Source organism: Ochotona curzoniae, unplaced genomic scaffold (assembly GCF_017591425.1).
Source record: "Ochotona curzoniae isolate NIBS_2020 unplaced genomic scaffold, NIBS_Ocur_1.0 contig_430, whole genome shotgun sequence".
NCBI lineage: Eukaryota > Metazoa > Chordata > Mammalia > Lagomorpha > Ochotonidae > Ochotona > Ochotona curzoniae.
Genome location: NW_024466219.1, coordinates 2027672 through 2049380, shown reverse-complemented (window position 1 = coordinate 2049380; position 21709 = coordinate 2027672). Strand labels below are relative to the sequence as shown.

Genomic DNA, 21709 nt, shown 5'->3' with positions numbered 1-21709 from the left:
AAGTTCCTTGTTCTGCCAAGCAGTAGGGCTTGGCCCCCAGCCACTCTTCTGCCACATCCTGTGTCCCCAGTGACGGCTGCATTCTCACTCCGGCCCTGTGCACCTGTGCAAGCCCGGTTCTTCGGAGCATCTTCCCCGCTATTTCCTTCACTTCTTCACGTGTTGCTGCTTACATATCACCGTATCAGAGATGAGATCCTTACTTCAACAAGTCATCACACTCCTACTCTGGCATCTGTATTACATTGGTTTATTTGTTTTTAAAATTTAGTTTTTATTTTTTATTGGAAAGTCAGATATACACAGAGGAGGAGAGACAGGGAGGAAGATCTTTCATCCAATGATTCACTCCCCAAGTGGCTGCAACAGCCAAAGCTAAGCCAATCCAAAACCAGGAACCTGGAGCTCTTCCAGGTCTCCCACACGGGTGCAGGGTCCCAAGGCTTTGGGCCGTCCTCCACTGCTTTCCCAGGCCACAGGCAGGGAGCTGGATGGAAAGTGGAGCTGCCGGGATTAGAACCAGCACCCATATGGAATCCCAGCACATGAAAGGCAAAGACTTTTAGCTACTAGGCTACTGTGCCAGGCCTGGTTTGTTTATTTTCTTTCATCTTTCTAAACCTAGCATGGGCATGAGTTTTAGTTTCTTTCATAATTCTGTCCCTGATACATCTGGCAAGTAGCAGCTGCTCAAGAAGTGACTTGGGATGCAGAGAATCATAATTAAAATCATATCACTTACATAACAATAATTAGAAGTTTCAATGGTTTATATTAGTGGGAACCAGTCCCAATCCCACAAGTGTTGGCATCTGAAAGCCAACATTTTTATCAACTTTGGAGTCCAGATTTCAAAGTGTAATTTAAGTATTCACAATGAAATTTAAAAAATGAAACTACCTCATTCCTTGTGCAATTCTGTAGGAAGTTTTTCTATCTGTATTTTTTCTATGTGTGAAAATATATATCATTACAGGTGTAAAAAGGCTTTAGAGAAATCTTAAAATAGCAACATGGTTTTAAAGGAGAAAGGATTATTTGTAGAATTGGTGTAGCAAGCAGTCTGCTTTTAGACAGAAATGAAACCATAAACAGAAAATCAGAGCTCAGTGGGAGTTCTATACTTTGACAATGGCTTCCAGATGAAGCTTGCTTTTTTTTTTTAATCAGTCATTTTTTTTTCAAGCTGCCAGTACTGCAAAAATCCTACCTGAGAAACCAACCTATGCCTCTGCAGTGCTCTGAGCCAGGACTGTGACCTGCACGTCTCCAATGGCAACAGAGCTTCCACAGAGCTGGTTATGGGGAAGGCAGGCCAACAGCAGCGCGGCCACCTCGCATACGTACCAAACACAGCGTGAACAACAGGGAGAATGTCACATTTTATAATAGCAGAAGACATTTATCCAAGCCCTGAGTTCATTTAGCATCCAAGAAACTCCATCTTGCTGACACTGTTAGGCACTGTGTATTACACTTACTTGTTTTGTAAAACCACACGATGGCACTCTGTGCCCCAACTGACGCAGAGAGCAGGGAATGCGTCAGCCTTCTGGAATACTACACACTTCCCAGCAAAAAGAACACCAAAGTGTGCAGCCTGTTTCAGATATTCGAGCTTGAGATACCAGGGGCATGAGATTTGCTAGTTTTAAGGACACAACAGTTCTCTGCGTACATTTGATTTTTTTCACTGTCCATTTAAGTCTTTTAGAAATCAGCAGCAAGTGAAAAAAAGCTAAGCTGTGACTGGCCTGTCCATCCTTGTACCAGCTGAGCGAGGCAGAAGGAACCGCGTAGGCTTCGCACTCCAAGGTCAGCGTGGTGTTGACTTTGATCTTCACTTCTTTAGGGTAAGCGCCTGGTCCCCAGAGGTCCCCTTTGCTGATTACAGGTGGAACTGCATCAAACAAAGATTAAAGAGTCAGCCCGTAGTGATTATCAATACAAGTACAGTAGAATGTACGGAGGTGGCTGCTTCGCCAGGAAGTGCCGATGCCAGCACCTTGTAGTGCAGGTGTGTTTGGACCCCACCATCCTGCCCTTCAACAAAGTGGAGCATGCTCTCGTGCTTCCCAGAGAAGTTAGGTTTGCTTGTTCCAGACCCAGTCTGCATACAAGCCGCCACATACACTCAGCTGCTGGTCATCAAGGTATCCAGGCAGACACCAGCAGGGCATCAGAGAGACCATCAGTGCTGAAACGTAGATTCTACTCATGTCCCTACAAGCCTTTCTTCTTTAATGGGTCAAGGCACACTGGAATAGTTCAGGCCACCAAACCTCACCCAGGGTACACACAGCTGCAGTTTTGTCTGGGGGAACTGTACAACTCAGTGCAGCTAGTAACGTAGAAACAAGCCGGAAAATCAGAGGCAGAGAACACAACGCCACCTCACCAAAGGGGAGTGAGCAGGGCGGGTGCTTCGCCATGGTAAGCTGTGTGGTCACGGGCACAAGGCTCCCTTTACTCCCATCCTTGTGAAGCAAGCTGCACAGACGGTATCCTGAATTATCACGAATGAGGAATGCGACACAACAAGGAGAGTTCACCGAGCACTTACTGTAGACCTTCAGTTCGTAGTGCTTGGCCATCTCGCCAGCCTCGTTAGTGGCCACACACGAGTACCTTCCAGCATCGTCCTCCTGCACACTCAGGATCTGCAGTGTTCGTCCTCCTGGAAAATCACGGACATCAAGTCTTTGAAAGCACGGTGGAGGCAGAGCAAGCACACGGGGACAGGGCTGGCGGCTCTGACAGCAGGCAGGGCTCTCACGTGTGTGCCCGCACTGGGGAACATGCTTGGCAGGCGTCACTGCATGGCAGTTCACTGCCGCCCCAGTCGGCCACCGCAGTGATGATGCCCGGCCCTCCACGCCTGCAGACACCACTGTGCTCCGCTGTCTCTGTCCTCACCATCCCATCCCCCTCAGCCGTGCGGCGGGCCTCAGGGCACTGCCCGCTTCAACAGCCATGGACTGAATTAAAACTCTTCAATCCAGGAATCCAAACAGGACTCCAGCTTGCCTCTTGGGCCCTTTTCTCCCTGCCACACACGGCACACACCTAGACACCATACATTAACAACACTCACTGCACACACACCCAGACACATACATCATACAGACACACAGCACACACATACCATCTGAAACACATGACCACTGCGCGTATCACAGCTACACCTCAGACCAGTCACCACTCGGGCTGAGAAGTTCACCAGCACAGAGCCGGCCATGCCCTCTCTGCACCTTTTTCGTCTGAGTCACTCTGATGGATGTGAAAGCTTTTCTAACTCATTTTCTAGAAATTTCTTTAATGTCTATCCAAATTTCTCACTAAGCAACAAAGCTGTTTCTGACAAGTTCAGCCCATGGTAGCCATTTCTTCTTTCCTTACAAAATTTCACTGCTCAATTTATCACGCTCCTGGATCATTTATAAGCCATGATTATTCATGGTTCATGTTGCTGAGAAACTTTTAACAGATACTATCTTTTCTCCATGAGACAGCGACTTACACCCAGTGTTTACGCATTTCAGTTCTAGATTATATACACTGCCAGGCATCAAAGAGGAATGGGGTAGTGCTGGGCCTACCTATTAAATTCCAGTGGGAGTTTGTGGGTTTGAGTTATGATTCTGCCCCTCACCCTAGCTCCTCGCCTGTACTTGGAGGACAGCACAGAATGGGTCAGGCAGTGTCTGTCACCCACCTGGAGTCCTGGCTGAAGCTCTTGGCTCGGAGCTTCCGCCTGGTCTAGTTCCAGCCACTGTGGCCATCAGGGGAACTACCGAGAGCTCTCTCAAATAAATGTATCAACAAAACAATAAATAAACTCTCAAACACAAACTCTCTGTCAATGTTCAATAAGAAATCAACCTCCCGGTTTTTAAATTCCAGATTAGTTTGGCAACAAATTGATTATACGGCAGCATTATTTTTTCACCTCGTTATTATCCTGATCTTTCAAAACATTATTTTAGTACCTTAGATCATTAAGATATATACAAACATTAGAAATTAACATATTAATGTAGCCTTTCAAAACAAGTAACCAAAATGATTCTGCTTTTCTATAACAGCAGATGGCACAGCCGCATCTGAAGCGAACGCGTCACCTGGGAGAATGCGAACGTGCTGGTTGGACTCCAGAGGGACGCCACCCTTGGACCACGTGATGGTAGCTGGAGGGTGAGAGTAGGCCTCGCAGACCAGAGACGTGGGGCTGTGAAGGACAACGGTGACATCTTCAGGGCTGCCATCACTGTCCACGCCAGCGATTGTTGGAGAGACTGAAAAACAGTTAATGCTTGAAGACATGCTTTTGCTTTTCAAATTTTGTTTTTTTTTTTTTAAATTATCTTATGATACAATTCCACAGGTTCTGGATTTCCCTTACCCCCTCTACCGCCACTGATTTTCCCCCATATTATTACAACAGCGCAGTCCTTCATAACAGTCCTGAGTCCCTCATTCTGCTGTCTGAGTGTGTGCTGACATTACAGGCGCAGACAGTGACAGACAGTCCAGCATCCTATTGTCAGGACACATGTAACAGTTTCATTGGGAGTCTGTCTTTGATTTGTAAGTGGAGATGCACACCACATTCTGTGTTCACATCTCTATGGGACAGTCTCTACTTCCCAGTTACTACATATCCCTATAAATGAAAAGCCATAAAGCAAAATCAACATCAAAAAGAAAAATACAGAATTTACAACAGCATGAACGAACATGCCACTGAATGACCGGTGTGTTGCTGAAGAAATGAAAAAGGAAATCAGACACCTTCCTGGGGAAGATGCTATTGTGTGACCTATGTGTCAGTAAAAACTTAATAACACAAAAGAAACTATTTTGAAGAAATGGAAATAAAAACAAAAATATCAAAACGCATGAGATGTAGCAAAAACAGTATTGAAAGGGCTATTGATCTTGTATTTAGCAAGCAAGCTACTTTGTATCAGAGAGAACGTATGATGCTTGTTCTTTTGGGATTGACTTATTTCACTGAGCATAATGGTCTCTAGTTGGAACTATTCAGTTGCAAATGGTAGAATTTCATTCTTTTTCACAGCTGAGTAGTATCCGTGGAGTAGATGTACCACTTTCTTTATTCACTGCTCTTTGGACAGGCATCTGGGCTGTTGACATGTCTTCGCGATTGTAGATTATGTTGCTGTGATTACAGGGTTACAGATCCCGTTCTCATATGCAGATCCCATTTCCTTAGCATTTATTCCCAGCAGCGGGATGGCTGAGCCACGGCAGGTTTATTCTCAGTTGTCTCAGCACTCTCCATACTGACTTCCACAGTGGTTATCCAGCCTACACTCCCACCCAGATTGAAGGAGGGTAAACTTTCTTCCTACAGCCACATCAGCAGGTGTTGTCAGTGGCGTTCTGAATGCAGACCAATCTCACTGGAGTTAGGTGGAACCGCAGTGTGGTTTTCATTTGTACCTCTCTGACATTGCCTGAGCATTTTTTTGCATGTTTATTAGCCAATTTGTTCTTTTGGAAAATGTTCATTTCCTTCACCCATTTTTTTTACAGGACTGTTTTTGCTTCACAGGGTTGTTTGTTGTCTTTTATTAAAAAATTTTTTTTTTAAATTGGAAAGGCAGTTTTACAGAGAGAAGGAGAGACAGAAAAAGATCTTCCATCTATTGGTTCACTGCTCAAATGGCCACAAAGGCCAGAGCTGAGCCAATCCAAAGCCAGGAGCTTCTTCAGGGTCTCCCATGCGGGTACAGGGTCCCAAGGCTCTGGTCCATCCTGGACTGCTTTCTCAGGCCACAAGAAGGGAGCTGGACGGGAAGCAGGGCCGCCGGGATTAGAACTGGGGCCCATACAGGATCCTGGCTCACGCAAAGTGAGAACTTAAGCCACTTGGCTACCACGCTGGGCCCTGAAGATGTGTTTTACAGAGTTTTCTAAACATCCATTTCTAAATTTCCAATGTATTTATTTGTATAATTGTATGACTCCATTCCTTAACTTACAGAATGCAACTGACAGACTGTTCTTCTACACAAAAGCAGTGAGGTTCCCCTCAACACCCACTCGTTACAGGAGGAGATAACACCTAAAGAAGCAATTCACGGGCTGGCACGCGGCTCAGTGCACTAGGCTTCTGCAGCACTGACATCCTGTGTGTGTCAATTTGAGTCCTGGCTGTTCCACTTTCAACTGAGCTCCCGGCTCCTTTGCTTGGGAAAGCAGCATAGGACACCCCAAGTCTTTGGGCCTCTACAACCCACATGGAAGACCCAGAAAAACATCTGGCTTGAGGCTTTGAGTTTGCCCCACCCCAGGTCGATATGGTTATTTGAGGAGCAAACCAGCAGGTGGAAGATCTCTAACTCTGCCTTTCAAAAAAAAAAAATCAATAAAATCTAAACAAAAATGAAGGAAACCCAACATTCTGCAGAAAGAGGCAGTGGTGACAGGACTATCGGGGCAGGTGAGTGAGGAAGGGCGCCAAGCCCCGTCTGAGATGTGAGTATCTGAAAATGGGCCTGAAGGACTCATGGTGGTGAAACGGGGAGGGGAAGGGCAAGCCGGGAGAACTCAGAGAGCAGGTTCAAGGCCACACTGGCAGCCACAGGAGCGGGCAGCAGTCAAGATGCCCCCTCCCACATCCAAGCACATGTGATGGAGTTCCCACGCCGCCTCCCCGCTAAGGGCGACCCCGGAGCACAGCAGGACTGAGTGGTTGGCTCGCTGTGGTTCCTTGCACCAGCTGAGGTGGCTGTCTGGGAGGTTCTGTCTCTCTGCGTGTCCCTGCTGCCTTTCCAATGCATCAGTGAATAGGATTAAAAGCAAACTGGGTGCAAGAGCTCAGAGGAACACTGGTTCCTAGGAGATGGAGGGACTGAGGAAGGATTGACTACAGAAAGGCAGGGGACATTGACAAGCAGACTCGATCATACAGTATGAGGGGTCAAAGACAACCCCAGGTCTTTTCTGTTAGTCTATCTGCTTCTAAACAGAAAAAGCAGAAAGGTCTTCTCGCTTAGGTGGGGAAGATGCTTGCTCTCTGAAGAACTGGAATCTGAAGCACCTCGGAGACACTTCAAAGTCCACAGACATTTGAGTCTTGAGGGAAAGATCTGGGTTGCAGATACTGATTTCAAACAGCAGTGATTTATAGGAAACGACAATTACATAGGTGGGGATAAACTACACTCCACTAATACCTGGGCCGCTCTGCTGCTTTCCCCAGGCCATTAGCAGGGAGCTGGATTGGAAGAAGGGCAACCAGGATTAGAATCAGTGCCCATATTGGATGCTGAAACTGCAGGATTATCCCAGGAAGCCAGTCTCATATAATAAAAACATTAAGCAGAGAAAATAGAATATTTAGTCATACTCCTGTTTGGTTCTTCAAAACTTGAAGCGAAATTGCACCTACTAAACACGGTCAGGCTGAAACTCTTGCTCTTGTCCCCAGCTGGATTGGATGCCAGGCACGTGTATCGTCCAGTGTGCGACACTTGGGCACTGGTGATCTGCAGAAAACGGCCACCGGACAGAAGGCGATGGGCTCCATCCTCCTGGAGCAGCTGCCCGTCTCTGTGCCATGTGACTTTGGGGACGGGATGCCCTGTGGGAAAAAGCCATTTCTGAGAGTTGGTCACCAGCCTCAAGTCTGTAGTGCTTAAAGTTTAAAACAGGAGTTTTTCACTCATTTCCCTTTCTACGTGCCCTACTTCTAAGATAACGCTGTGAGCACTGATTTTAAAAATCCACTTACAAACTCTCCATTGTACAGTGACAATGATTCTGCTATGACTAAAATAATACACGGATCACAACTCATTTCCAAACGTAGGTGAGTTTCCATCTGTAAGTGAAATGATTCCAAACTGGCCTGTGTGTTTGACTAAATTTGTACCACACTTAAAAATGTGGATGTACTTTTACAAAAATTATTATGAATACCTCTGCACTCATGCTGCATTTTTTTTTTTTACAAATCTATAGTTTTGCAGAAAAATCTGTAAAAATGTAAAACATCTAACCAAACAACTCAGCTATTTTGAGTTTGCGTCAGGATTCCAGCATACAGACAGATATAAAGATACAGGCATATTGCTAGTATAGCAATTTAATATTTAGTTTGCAGTGAGACTAATGTTAAGTTTTAAACTATCAGAATAATTTTTGACATTTCAATGGCAATCAAATCATGTTAGGAATGGAAGGCCAGGATGATATATTCTAACTGGAGACCTCAAGGGAAGAAAGGTGTGACATGAAGGTGACTGGTCTCCATGCAGCATTTGTTGCTGGGACCGTGCTTCTAGAAGGAACACGGAGAGGTTCAGTCAGTGTCTGTGGCTCTTTAGCTCTGCCCTTGACAACAGAAACATTTCCTTCCTTCCTTATTTCTACTGTTCATTCAAAGTACGTAAACAAGAAAATAACAAGCTCATCAAACCTTCCTTCAAATGTAAACTTCTGGTGAACCGTTAGGGGGTTACTCTCACTGCTGCTTTAACCTGTGAGGCCATTTACAGCAGGAATCAGGCTGGAGAAGCGCCTGCAGCTGTGTCTACTTTGATTCCCAGCAACAAAACTGATTTGCTGGTAAAGATGTCAAACCGCTTTTGTAATTATTCATTTTTAATTTATTTTTCCTAATCCCCAGTCTCTTTGTAACATGTGATGAGATGACAGTGAAAAGGAAAATTTACGATAGAGAAATTTAACTTGCTTCTTTGCCTTCTGTATCTTGCTTGCTGAGAATAGCTGAATAGGACTTCTCTTGGTAAATGATTGAGTTCAATTGGGACTCAGGATTCAAAGTTCAACAGTGGCCCTGAGACAGGCATCTCAGGAGGAATCAAGGTAAATAGTGAGGAGACAGAAAGTCCCTGACTTCTTGAAGGAGGCTCCAAAGGTCTGAAAAAAGCAAACTCAAGGAAAACTGTGACAAGGAACTGAAAGAAACAGCAGACTTATGATGTAATAGTCAGAATAAAAGCCCCTAGGTTTATGATTTTATGGTTTTAGCCTTTATCCTTTGTGCAAGTGATTTTAAAATGCTGTGTAAGTAATTTTGGCCTATAAAAGGAATGTTGTGTAATGGCTTGGGGCTGGTGTGTCTGCCCTCCTGCGTGAGGAACTGGCCCCAGCCCCAGTGCACTGGTACCCGAATAAAACCTCATGCTTTTGCATCAAGCCTCGTCTTCGCTGACCATCGGGGAGACTCACTTTCTCGAGTCGGTAAGGTTGTCCTCACTTCGCGCGGCCTTACAACAGTCCCCCACCCCATCCCACCAGTAATTCCCACCATAAAATAAAGTCATCTTCACACTAAGATGCCCATCTGGCTTCTTTCAAATGAACTTCAGGACAATGGGAAAAGCAGAGCCCAGGAAGGACACAGCAAGGAAGGCGAGCTGGGACAGGAGAAGGCAGAGGGAAGATCAAGAACGGATTGAATTCAAACAAAGGCCAGTGTCTTCCTACAGCTCTCGCTGGCACCTGCCCTTATCTCCACAGAACCCATGGGGGATCCTCTACACTGCGACTAGGCAGGAAGGAGCTGAGCTTCAGCTGCAGAGGCTGCACCTGCAGGCACCCAGTTTCAGAGAGCAGAGGGTAAGAGCAGCAGCGGAGGGGGCGGGACCCTCACCTGTCACCTCACAGGTCAGAGTCACACTGTGCTTCTCTTTCACTGTCACGTCTTCCAGGGGACTGTCACCTACAATGTGCGGTGGAACTGAAAAAGAAAACAAAACAACACAGAAACACGGCGACTGTTAGCTCTAACAGCAGGGATGTTTTAGAGGCATCCACGATTACATTTTTAGAATGCTGTAATTCTTAAAACAAATCTCCAAATTGCCATTCATGACGTGATTACTGGAATGTCATAACATTCTCATCAATACTACTTTTAAGGGATAAAGTTTTTATGCCATGAATCCAATTATAATGAGTTTTATTATGATATAAATCACAAAGTCTGGACACAAATTGCTCAACAAATCAAGAGTAAAACATTTACTCGACATTTATTTCCCCCACCATCGCTCTAAGAAGCACTCACAATAAACAAGTCATTTAGCATCTCAAGAACATTGTTGGCAACTGTGAACTAGCGAGACAAGGCATTTTAGCTAAATCATCAGACTGATGGTCTCCCGACAATCCTAACATTGAATTCTTGCCCAGAGTCACACAGCCCAGGGCCCAAAGAACACTCCGACACGAGATGAAGCTGTAAATCAGTTTCAACTCAACTTCCAGCAAGTATTCAAGCCAACTTGCAGATATTACAAACGATCAAAGTACCCAGTACTGAAAGTCCGAAGAGTTTTCTTCCTTCGCCTGCTGCGTTCCTGACGACGCATGTATACTGGCCTGTGTCCTCGACCCTGGCCTGCATCAGCCGGAGGGTCCTGCCTCCTGCAGAAACAAACAACCAGATGACTTCAAAATCAACACAACTGCAGATGACACTGGGCTTCAGAAAATGGTGACTGGACGTCTAGGCAAAGCTGCCACTCTGCTGCTGGCAGATGGAATCGGAACACACCAACACAGCAGCAGCCCAGATGTGGGGACATGGACTCCTTGGGTGGTGAAGCCATCTAGCCGGACTCCCAGCTTTCAGCAGAGTGTCCTGGGCCCCTACACTCCTCTAACTGGATCTAAAGCCACAGGGTCACCTCGTACAGAGCTGAAGGCTATGCAGAATGAGCTCCCAGGTAACACTCATTTGAAGAAAGGTTATTCCTTCAGGAAAAGCATCCCACCTGAGGATATAACCCGGAGGGGACTCCAGGAGAGCGCAAAGACGCAGGAACCAAGAAGCCGAGCTGAAGGCCTGCCCAGATCTCAGAGCACACCAAGGTGGGAGAGTCCAAGCAAAACACTAAGTCCTTTCTCAGATTTTGCAGTTATTTTCCAACTGGCATAGCTAGACTTAGCATCCCGAGCTTGAAGAACAAAAAAGGTAACAGACATAACATTCACACATGAAAATTCACCCAGATCTGGTTTGGCGGGGCTCTCATTTGCATGGGGTGTTTTCAGCATGCTCTGGAAGCAGACCTAAGAGTTTCTTATTTAGATAAACATAGCTGGTTATTTGAAACTGGTCCTTTTCGTCCCTCGCTGTGACCTGCAGTCAGTGATGCCAGCTGAGACTGTGCAAAGCAGCACGATTTGTTGGATGCACTGCTGGCTCCAGACCTCACCCCAGCCTCAGAGGTGAGTGGCCTTCTCTGGCCCTCTCGCTCCAGCCAGCGACTCACAAAACAGACCGACTGGCAGTTACTCTTCTGTACATTTCTACATCGACTGTCTGGTCTCGGCCGATGGCTTCAGCAAGTGCTGCTTTCAGAAAAGCAGCAGGGCCTGTCTCAGCAGGGCTAATTGAGACAGCACACGTGTAACCGACGACAGCAGCTCCCCTGCGCACATGGCTTCTCCCTCCTCTCACACAGACACACGCCGGGATTCGGAGATGCCAGGGCTCCTTGGCAGTGCTCCACAGGGGTAGGCACTTCTAGGCTGCTCAGGGCTGTTTAGCTTGTAGTCCAGCAAAGCACCTTGAAATCAAAGCAAAACCCCACCCTGTAAATCTGCGGCAAAGCCCAGGACATCACCCTTGACTGCTGTTTCCAAGGGGAGGAACTCAGTTGTAGCCACTGGATTTAACAAGTTCCTATTTTCTCAGCAAATGGAAATTCTGTTCAAACCCACAAATAAGAGGATGATTTTCAGATGAGAATACCTGTGGACACATGGCAGTCCAGGAAGGAGCACCACAGCTTCCAAGGACAGGGCGGCCACAGAGCTTGCACCACTCTATCCACGACAGGAATCCCGGCATGCCCCAGAGGCTCACCCAGATGCAAGCATGGCATTCGTTCCTCCACATCACCTGACTTCAGCCCCAAAGAGACCCTGACAGCCAACCTAACACCCTCACTTGACATGCAATGAAATGGGAGTTAGCACACTGAACGAGCTAGCATGGCCTGGCACCCTAGGCAGGAAGTTAACCACCTCAATTGTAAAAAATGGCTTCTCTGAGTCATTTCACAGTTTGCTCCCAGAATCTTTCCCGCACCGACATTAATTTTGATCTTGAGATTAGACAAAAGCAACATACCCATTCACATCCATGACCCTTACATTCATAAATCTACTAATAACACCTGCAGGCATGGGTGTGGGGAGAAAGGCACCACCGTTGGGAGTGCAGCAGGTGCAGCTGCGATGGAAGTCAATGCAGAGAGTGCTAAGACGACTGAAAAGTGATCTGTGGTATGACCCAGCCATCCCACTGCTGGGAATATGTCCAAAGGAAACGGAATCTGCAGGTGAGACCTGCAATCCTATATTTAGAGCAACACAACCTACAACGACAAAGACACGGAAATAACCCAGCATGCCTGTCGAAAGAGGAATGGATAAAGAAACTATGCTACATCTACTCTATGGAATACTAACCCACTAAAAAGAGTGAAATTCTACCATGTGCAACAAAATGATCCCAACGAGGGGCAATTATGCTCCGTGAAATAACCTAATCCCAAAGGCACAGGATAGCATATGATCTTTCAGATACAAGGTAACAGGAAATGTAATAATGCATTTGTTTCTGATAAGTACCTCACCCTGTTAACATAAACTGAGTCAGCCATTCTGAGGTCTTTGCCTGTGAAGGAGTCTGAAGCTGAACGCCCTGATAACAGTTAAAGCCTTTGTTGAAATTGAGTGCAGGCATTGATTTAATCTTCCTTTTGCTTGGTTTGACTCCAAAGTCCTAGCATGAGGGATGTTTAAATCTGGAAGTCCTCATTCAACATAGTAGGCCTTATTCTAAGTATTGGAGCTTTTCACTAACCACAGACTTGGCTCAACCTTCTCAAGTCCAGGCCATCCCCCCCGTGCCAGGCGCAGCTCCCGTGGCACGGCCTGCAGAGCCACCACCTGGGTGAATCCCTCCGGAGAAGCCACCCTAGTCTCCTGCACACTTGGATGAGGAGTATGCCAACCAGCTTTTCTTTATAGTCTTGATCAAATCTTAGCTCACAGGAAACTCTCCGCTCCTACAAACGCAAACAGCCCCAGCAGTCACGTGGGAGCTGAGGTTCTCGGTCACAGGGTCCGCCCGCGTGACTCACGGGGTAACAAGACTTGCTGTGACTTGGGGTTTGGTTTTGTCTCTCCTAATCCTTTGCTTCGTGAACTGGCCCCATTACGGCACAAACACCCCATGAGTGAAGAAACAAATGTTAGGTCAGCTTAATGTTTCCAGGAATCCAGGGACAGGTTCCCCCAACCTCGCAGAGCCCCCTGCACCTTCCTTAAATAGCCCAAACAGCTTTTTCTTAAGATGAATTATAGTGTGTTTCACAGGAGTTATGACAGCAAGGAGAAGCAAGGTGCTCAGGCTGAACAGACGCCGTGGCTGCTGGGACCGGAAGTACCTGAGAGGATCCTGGCGGAAGTGCTGAGGCTGACGGGCCAGCCGTCCTTGAGCCAGGTCACTGAGGGCAGAGGGATTCCTGAAGCCTCGCAGCTCAGGGACACCGGGCTCTTTTCCACCACACTGATGTTTTCAGCTGCGCCCTGGTTTCCTATAAAGCTTGGTGGTGCTGCAAGGGAGAAGCAAACCGGCAGGCAGTGAGAAGGAAGGTAGCTCCCACAGAGCACACACAGCACCAAGACGCTTGCTGGTGATAATCAAACTCCAGCTTTCCTAACCAACAGTGAGCAAAACAAGCAATCACAACAATGAGCATTTTGATTTCTGCTGTGAAAGTGTGACATTTCTGGGAGTGCATGTGTCACTTCTTCCCCACTCGTAGAAGCAAGCCACTCTTACACTGTTATTCCCACAGCAACTCTTTTTTTCATGGCGAATTCATGACATGGATTCATGATCCTCTCACTGGCACAATTTTTCAAAAGACAATTCTAATCTTAAAAATTCACAGCATGATATTAAAAAGATACTTCCAATGAGTTTATTGTTGCATTGTTTCTTTCGGCTCTGGTGGGTGCAGTGCCTGCAAACTGCAGGTTCTGGATGCTGGGCTTCATGCATCCTTCACTGGATTAAGCCACGAGCTTTGTGGGTTGGTACATAGCCTCCTGTTGAGACTTCGATAGGATGCCACGCAGCACACGCGCATCCCACTTCCAGGGTTCTGGGTTCAACTCCCTGCTCTGGTTCCTGCTAACGCCAACCCTGAGAGGTGGTAGTGACGGCTCAAGTGAATGGCTTCTGGATCCTGGCTTGGGCCACAACACAGGGAGTCCACTCTGCCCATCCCTTTCTAAGAAATAGAACACATTTTTTTAAAATTCAAGTTGTAACATCTGTGTCTGTTAAGTTTATCATTACTTCTACAGATGTTAAAATTATATCCAAATTGTATACATCCAAATAAATAGCCCCCCACCTCTGTGTGTGTGCTCCATTCCTACGGACATTTGTGGCTAATCAGAGTGACACAGCTGACTTTAGGACGACGAGTGCTCCACTGAGGTGGACTCGCACGGCTGCAGACAGACCCGTACACGAGTCAAGAAAGCTCACTCGGAAAACATGTAGTCAAGGATTTAACTTGGGATGGCATCAACCCGAAAGCACCTGAAGATAGAATTTTCTAGCTCACTGTGTGCGTTCCTGAAAGAATATCCAGGACATGCTTAGCGCTGTGATGCAGGCCACGGGAGGTGCTTCAGAAATGGCCCATCCATATGCAAAAGACGCAGTTTTTATCAGCAAGAAATAGCCCTCCTGAGTCACTTCTGACTTACCATGAACACTTAAGTCATATTTTCTGTCAGCCATCCCTGCTACATTCGTTGCAACACACACGTAACGGCCTGTGTCAGACACGTGAGCATCCTTCAGCTGCAGCGTGCGACCAGCGTCCAGGACTTCCACGCCCCTTCCCTTGGTCAAGGGCCGGCCATCCTTCATCCAGGTCACCACGGGCGGAGGAACCCCTTGCACCGCACACTCCAAGGAAATGCCCTTCCCTCGCATCACCACCATCTCAGTAGGGTGGCTGCCACTGCCCACAATGGCTGGTCGAACTGGGGATGGGGGTGGGGAGGAGGCAAAATGAAACAGCACAGTGAGTACCTCATCTCTGTCTTAGGAGTTTCCATCAGTCAAAGTTACAGGTGCATTTTTATGTCAGACATACGCACAGGTAGATGTTGCCTAAGGTTTCTCCTGCGTCTGCACCTGAAATGAAGCTGCTGACACAGCCAGACAAGGATGCTGAGCTGCCGAGCTTCTGCCTTCGAGAAGCTGTTCACATGACGAGAGCCGCCACAGGCTCTGCTTCCCAGTCCTCCCGCTGTGACTGTGCCGACGGGCACTGCGCACAGTGCTCCCGGTGTGACTGTGCCGATGGGTACTGCAGCACAGTGCTCCCGGTGTGACTGTGCCAACAGGTACTGCGGCACAGTCCTCCCGGTGGGACTGTGCCGACGGGTACTGCAGCACAGTCCTCCCGGTGTGACTGTGCCGACGGGTACTGCAGCACAGTCCTCCCGGTGTGACTGTGCCGACGGGTACTGCAGCACAGTCCTCCCGGTGGGACTGTGCCAATGGGTACTGCAGCACAGTGCTCCCGGTGTGACTGTGCCGACGGGTACTGCAGCACAGTCCTCCCGGTGTGACTGTGCCGACGGGCACTGCGGCTGGCTTCGGCCCCTCTGCCTTCTGCTAGGGAGCTGGAAAGCCAAGGCTCTTTCCTAGTCTTCCTTGGGAATTACTGAGGCCACTTCAGTCAACCTGGCCATATAAAACCCACAAACACAGGTCAGGTGTTGGGGCGGGCTGGGAAGTTCTTGGCTCTCCCAGGGAAGGGAAACCATGCCCCTTTTCCACAGCCTCTGGCTGTCAGTGTGGACTTGACAGCACAGCCCAGCACCCACACTGAGACAGTGAAGTGAAGCACAGACCAAGAGAGCCCCACCTGGACAGCCGCTGGCCAGCACCCCTGGACAGGGCAAAGCCGCTGGCCAACTCTCCCGTACTCACATTTTTTGTTTTGAGAAAAAAAAATCAACTTCCACTTGCTTTATTATCTTTATGTTTCTAAACTAAAAGAACTTATTAGTACATAAGAGTCTCAGGGTCACAGCAAATTAATGATAATTATAACTGAACTCATATCTTTCTATGATAATGTTCTGTTGGTTTTAATCACCCGTAGCCAGTTTCCAGAGTACTCACTCCATGGAGACCAATCCCAAGGGCAAACAGTAAACAGCTCTTCTATAGACGTGGGAGGCAAGAAGACTAGGCCAGCAACGGAAGCCCGTCTGCCAGAGCCATGAGCCCTGAGCCGGAAGGCCTCAGCCAACCACAGCAAGCCTCGCCGAGCTGCGTCCCAGAGCTGCACGGCGCACGCGGCAGCTGGGCTCCTAGATCTAACAGTCAGCTCTCCAAAGGTCGTGAGACAGTTATTATTATTTTACATTCTAAATAAACATACTTTGATATCAAGCCACATCTCGGCCATCCACATAGCTGCTGTTCTGCCCAGGCCTCCACACGCCCTGCCGAAGTCACAGCTACATGCAGGCACCTGGCGTGTCTGTGGGTGAGCTGCTGCCGACCACCGGCTGAGCCGACGACCACCGGCTGAGCCGACGACCACCGGCTGAGCCGACGGCAGGCAGGGAGAGGTGACCACGCTCAGCACCATCGATATACAGCACCACAAGTGAAGGAATGTTACAATTGCTAGGGGAAGGAAAGGACACACTTAAAAAACAAAGCCGTGCAGAAAGCCCAGCGAAGCAGTAACTCACTGTACACTTGCAGGGTGTAGTTTTTCTTCACCGTTCCAGCAGCATTTGATGCCACACATGTATAGAGTCCTGCATCAGATTTTTCAGCCACTGAGATTTGTAACTGTCTGCCTCCAGATAAAATCCGGACTCGCCCCAGAGAGTCAGGCAACACAGGGGAGCCTGCAGAGAAAAACAGACGGACGGCTGGGAGGCAGAGTCAGTGGCATTCCGTGTGCGCTCCGAAAAGCACGTGCATCCCGTGTCTGCGCCCAGCTCAAGGACATGAAGGGCGGATGGCACTACAACCTAATCACTCCTTGGCCTGTAAATGAAAACACTAAAGTTCAAACAAACTGAAAACATACACAAGCTATTTAACATTCACTGGGCACAAATATTTTGCTGAGTAACCTAAAAATCTACTCAGCAGAATGATTCAAGATAACATTGTAAAACTCTGAAAATAAAACAAGATGTCATCTTTAGAAAATCTTTCCTAACAATTTATTTTGAAAGGCAGAAAGAAACACTCCATCTACTGATTCCTTTGCCATAGTTCCCACACGACAGGCAGGAGCCCGTGTCCAGTGCAGGACGTCAAGGCAGACAGCAGGGAACTAGCCACTCAGGAGGGGGCAGGGCCTGAACCTGGGGACAGTCCATGGGCGCAGAACTCTAGGTTGTGTGCCAAGGCACCATGTGTGCCCAAATGCCTGGCCCTTGGAGACCGGTCTCAGAATCTATTGAAGAAGACAAAATTTAGTTGTCTGAATAGTGGATTCTTGACAAGGATAGCTGTTTCACAGGACAACAAATAAAAGAACAAATTATGCAGAGCAGTAATTTTTTTTCTGCGGGGCAGTTAAGTGCACAGTATGTTTCCATCTGGATATCTGCAGAGGCCTCGCAGGCCACACATTCAATAAAGCCATTTGCTGTCCAGCACTTAGCATCAGGCTCCGGGAGACGGGCTCAGAAACCAGCCTGTGTGAAATAAAAGCTCGTTCTCTACTGATATTTAATCTTGCAAATTTTCAATGAGGACACTGACCTTTCTTCTTCCAGACAATATTCGGGGGTGGGATACCACTTGACTCACACAACAGACTAACAAGATTCCCTTCAATGACTGTGAGTTGAGCAAGTTCCTTAGAACCATAAATATTTGGTGGTACTGAAAGAGAAAAAAAGAAAACCAGTTTTTGTATTCATTTCACATAAAATTTCCCCAAAACATTAATAAAATGAAAAAGGTTCTATTCAAATTATACAATGACCATGAGGTTGACATATCAAAACCATATAAAAATATGAATAATATTCAATAGCAGACTCCCATTGTGACAAATAGAAATTACAAATGCTCAGAACTGCACCCAAAGAAGCTGTCGGATGATGTTTGACTCCTTGCATCAGCGCCGAGGCCCCTGCAGATGACCCCTCCCTCGGTCACTGAGGCCCTGTCAGTTTCACTATCTGAACTGAATGGCTCTGAGAAGCACCAAGCGAAGCACCAAGCGAAGCACCAGGCGAAGCACCTCTTCTGGGTCACACAGCCTCCTCCCTCTGCCTGCACCTTCAGACGGAATGCCGGCCACTCCGCTTCTCCTAGAAAGGTCGGGGGGAGCTGCGGCCCATTCTCCCAACACACTTCTCTGGTCGCAGTGCTTGTCTGTAGTGCACGCTTGTCCTGCCAAGCTCCTGGGAGCCGCGCAGCCAGGGAAGCCTGTCACCCTCACCGAGCTCCCAGCCTGTTGAGTCTCACCCTGGGAGGCCCCTGACACCAGTCAAACTCCCTTTTGCACATCCATCTGTGACCTTGCCGCCTCCTCTCAATCGAAGTTTGTTTTCACACTCCGACACCAAGCCCTGGCACTGTGCTGCACAGCTCAGTGCTCAGGTGTGCGAACTGTCTCGAACCTGTGTAACCAGTTCTTTGATCTGCTCATGCTTTCTTCACCCCACAACGTCCCATGGCCTTTCTTCCCAGCGTCCTAGAAGCTGGAACTTGGGCCACGCCACAACTGCTCCGTTCCTGCATTCTCACCGGATAATTCTCAACGCATCAACCTCACTGAATCTCGACCTCCTTCACCGCTCACACACCTTCCCATGAGGATGTCTACTGCTTCATGTGCTGCCTCTCCACTCAGCCAGATCCCACCAGCACCCCGACGGCTCCTCTGCCAGCACGTGACACTGCTTGCACCCCTTCCTCCCTGCTTGGCAATCCCTTCCTCTGGACGAACGCTTCAGTTTGCCCTGTCATCATCCATATCAGGCACTTTACCTTCCTAACATCTCCTCCACTGCTCTGTGTCTCACTCGGCTTCATGGCAGATGTGGGTCCCATGGGATCACTGAATGCAGACCACACTGTCAGGCTCTAGGCTCTGTCCACCTTTTCATGGAGTTAATACTGACAGATTTTTTTTAAAAAGATTTATTTCTATTGCAAAGTCAGATATTGAGAGAGGAGAAGAAACAGAGAGGAAGATCTTCCGTCCGATGATTCACTCCCCAAGTGAGCGCAATGGCCAGAGCTGCGCCAATCCGAAGCCAGGAGCCAGGAACTTCCTCCAGGTCTCCCATGCAGGTGCAGGGTCCCAAGGTTTTGGCCCGTCCTCCACTGCTTTCCCAGGCTACAAAGCTGGGAGCTGGATGGAAAGTGGAGCTGCTGGGATTAGAAGCATTGTCCATTGGGATCCCAGCACATTCAAGGCGAGAACCTTAGCTGCTAGGCCACCGTGCTGGGTCCCCATACCAACTCATTCTAAACGCTCAATTAAACAAAATGCCCACCCAAATGTCTTTGCTTATAGCCTATGTTACCCTTGAGAACTTTAATTTGGCTCAACTATGTGAGGCTTTTGCTTTCCAGTTAATGCAGGCTCTGTTTCTGTGCCCCATGGCACAGGGCCTGAACACAGAGACCATGGTCACTGTTTCCGGGACTCGTGCCTGCTGGCTCCTCTCCTGCCATCCCATTCTTTCTCACACCTACTACACTGTTGCTCCCGATTCCACTGCTGCTCTTTCCAGGCACTGGATTGTCGATTTGTAAACCATAGATGTACTGCTTTCTGTCTCTCCTTTAAAAAATTTACTATTGGGCCCCAGCACAGTGGCCTAGTGGCTAAAGTCCTCACTTTGAACCTGCCAGGATCCCATATGGATAACACTTCTAATCCCAGCAGTTCCACTTCCCATCCAGCTCCCTGCTTGTGGCCTCGGAAAGCAATGGAGGACGGCCCAAAGTCTTGGGATCCTGCATCCATGTGGGAGACCTGGAAGAAGTTCCTGGCTCCTGGCTTAAGATCGGCATAGCACCGGCCGTTGTGCTCACTTGGGGAGTGAATCATTGGACAGAAGCTCTTTCTCTCTCTCTCTCCTTTAGAAAATTTACTATTTACTTAACTTGGAAGTCAGAGTTAGAGAGATTTTCTATCTGCTGGTTTACTCTCCAAATGGCTGCCATGGCCAGAGCTGAGCTGACTGGGTCTCCCATGTGGGTGCAAACACCCAAGGATTTCACCAATCTTTGCTGCTTTTCTAGGTTACAGGCAGCTGGATGTAAAGTGGGGCAGCTGGGACTTGAACCAATACCCATATGAGATGCTGGTGCAGCAGGCATAGGATTGGCCCGATGCATCACCGCCTCAGCCCCACAGCGTCACTTCTAACTTGACTTCTCTGCAACAGTGACATTACTCAACCACAAAGCCATCCATGTATTCATCCAGCAACGTGCCCGAGTGCAAGTTTTTCACTGTCTGTGTCCTTCTGGGAACACCACTGTCCTAAGCTTTTACTGGATAATTTTTTTTTCCATTTTTTAAATTTCTCTGAGAGTGTCATGCGCAGGTGACAGGAACCCAAGTATTTTCCCACTGCCTGCTGCCTCCCAGGAGTTACTAGAGTCAGGAGAGGAGGTGGGACTAAGTGACTTCACCACCAAGCTAACACACTCCACCCGAGGTCCCCTCTCCATCGCCACATTTCTGGCTGCTTCTTGACTTCCTACTCGAGCTGTCTTCCCCCACACACTCCCAGCTGTGCGCTCCGTCTGCAACTCGGCTCGCTCCTGAAGCAAGGCTCACACTCTGTGTGAGGGTGACTGCAGGTGCCCCGAACACTGCACTCTACAACTAACGGCAGCTCACTTCTAGTGATGCCATTGTCAACCTTCACCTTTACGTCCAGTCCCGACTTCCTGACCATCAGGGCTGTGTCCACACCCGAGTATGTGAACATGTTTCTCATTTGAAAGGAAGGAGGAAGGAAGGCAAAGAAGTGAGGAGGGAAAGGCAGAAGGGCAGGGACAGAGGTTGGTGACTCGTAACCAACATGGGGAGACATAATTTACCACCATGTAAAAGGGAATTAGGTAACAACATGTATCATGACCTCCTGCAAGGATTTGTAAACCGACAAACTTAACCCTTCACCAGTTCCTTTCCATGTAAATGCACGTCTACACAAGTTTTTAAAATATTTTTTCTTCATTAAAATCACCTTATTTCCCCTACCATTCATTTTACCTAAAATGTGTTTTTTGAGTAAGTTTTTGTCCAAAGATCAATTTCAGTTATTACCTTCATAATTTAAAGTACAAAAAGTACAATGCACATCACACGGGCTCAACACACTACAAATGAGCTTAAACCATTACATTTAGGGAAATAAACCAGTCCCTTAAAAGACAAAGATGATGCTTTCACTGATGTGTAGTAACAGGAATGTAATATGAGCGACAGTGACATTTTGAGAAACAGCATTTTGCTTTGTTTCCTATTGCTATTGTTGGATGCTTTACCTAACCAAGTGTTCAGCTGTGACTGTGAAACGAACGTGAAGTATGTCGCTGTAACAAGAGAGGCAAGAGCTGCAGAAGGCACCGGGGAGGGCG

General features: G+C 47.7%; 1 protein-coding gene across 1 annotated transcript in view; it reads right to left on the bottom strand.

Moving 5' to 3' along the window:
* Nucleotides 1–21709, bottom strand: part of HMCN1 (hemicentin 1) — a 350746-nt gene that overhangs the window by 101491 nt on the left and 227546 nt on the right. The window contains exons 43-52 of the mRNA XM_040985773.1: nt 17852–17974; nt 16819–16980; nt 14803–15084; nt 13464–13631; nt 10312–10425; nt 9650–9736; nt 7421–7612; nt 4122–4295; nt 2564–2677; nt 1755–1900 (exon numbers count right to left, since the gene is read on the bottom strand). Of these exons, the coding sequence (XP_040841707.1) occupies nt 1755–1900; nt 2564–2677; nt 4122–4295; nt 7421–7612; nt 9650–9736; nt 10312–10425; nt 13464–13631; nt 14803–15084; nt 16819–16980; nt 17852–17974 (1562 nt within the window). The remainder of the gene's footprint in view (nt 1–1754; nt 1901–2563; nt 2678–4121; nt 4296–7420; nt 7613–9649; nt 9737–10311; nt 10426–13463; nt 13632–14802; nt 15085–16818; nt 16981–17851; nt 17975–21709) is intronic.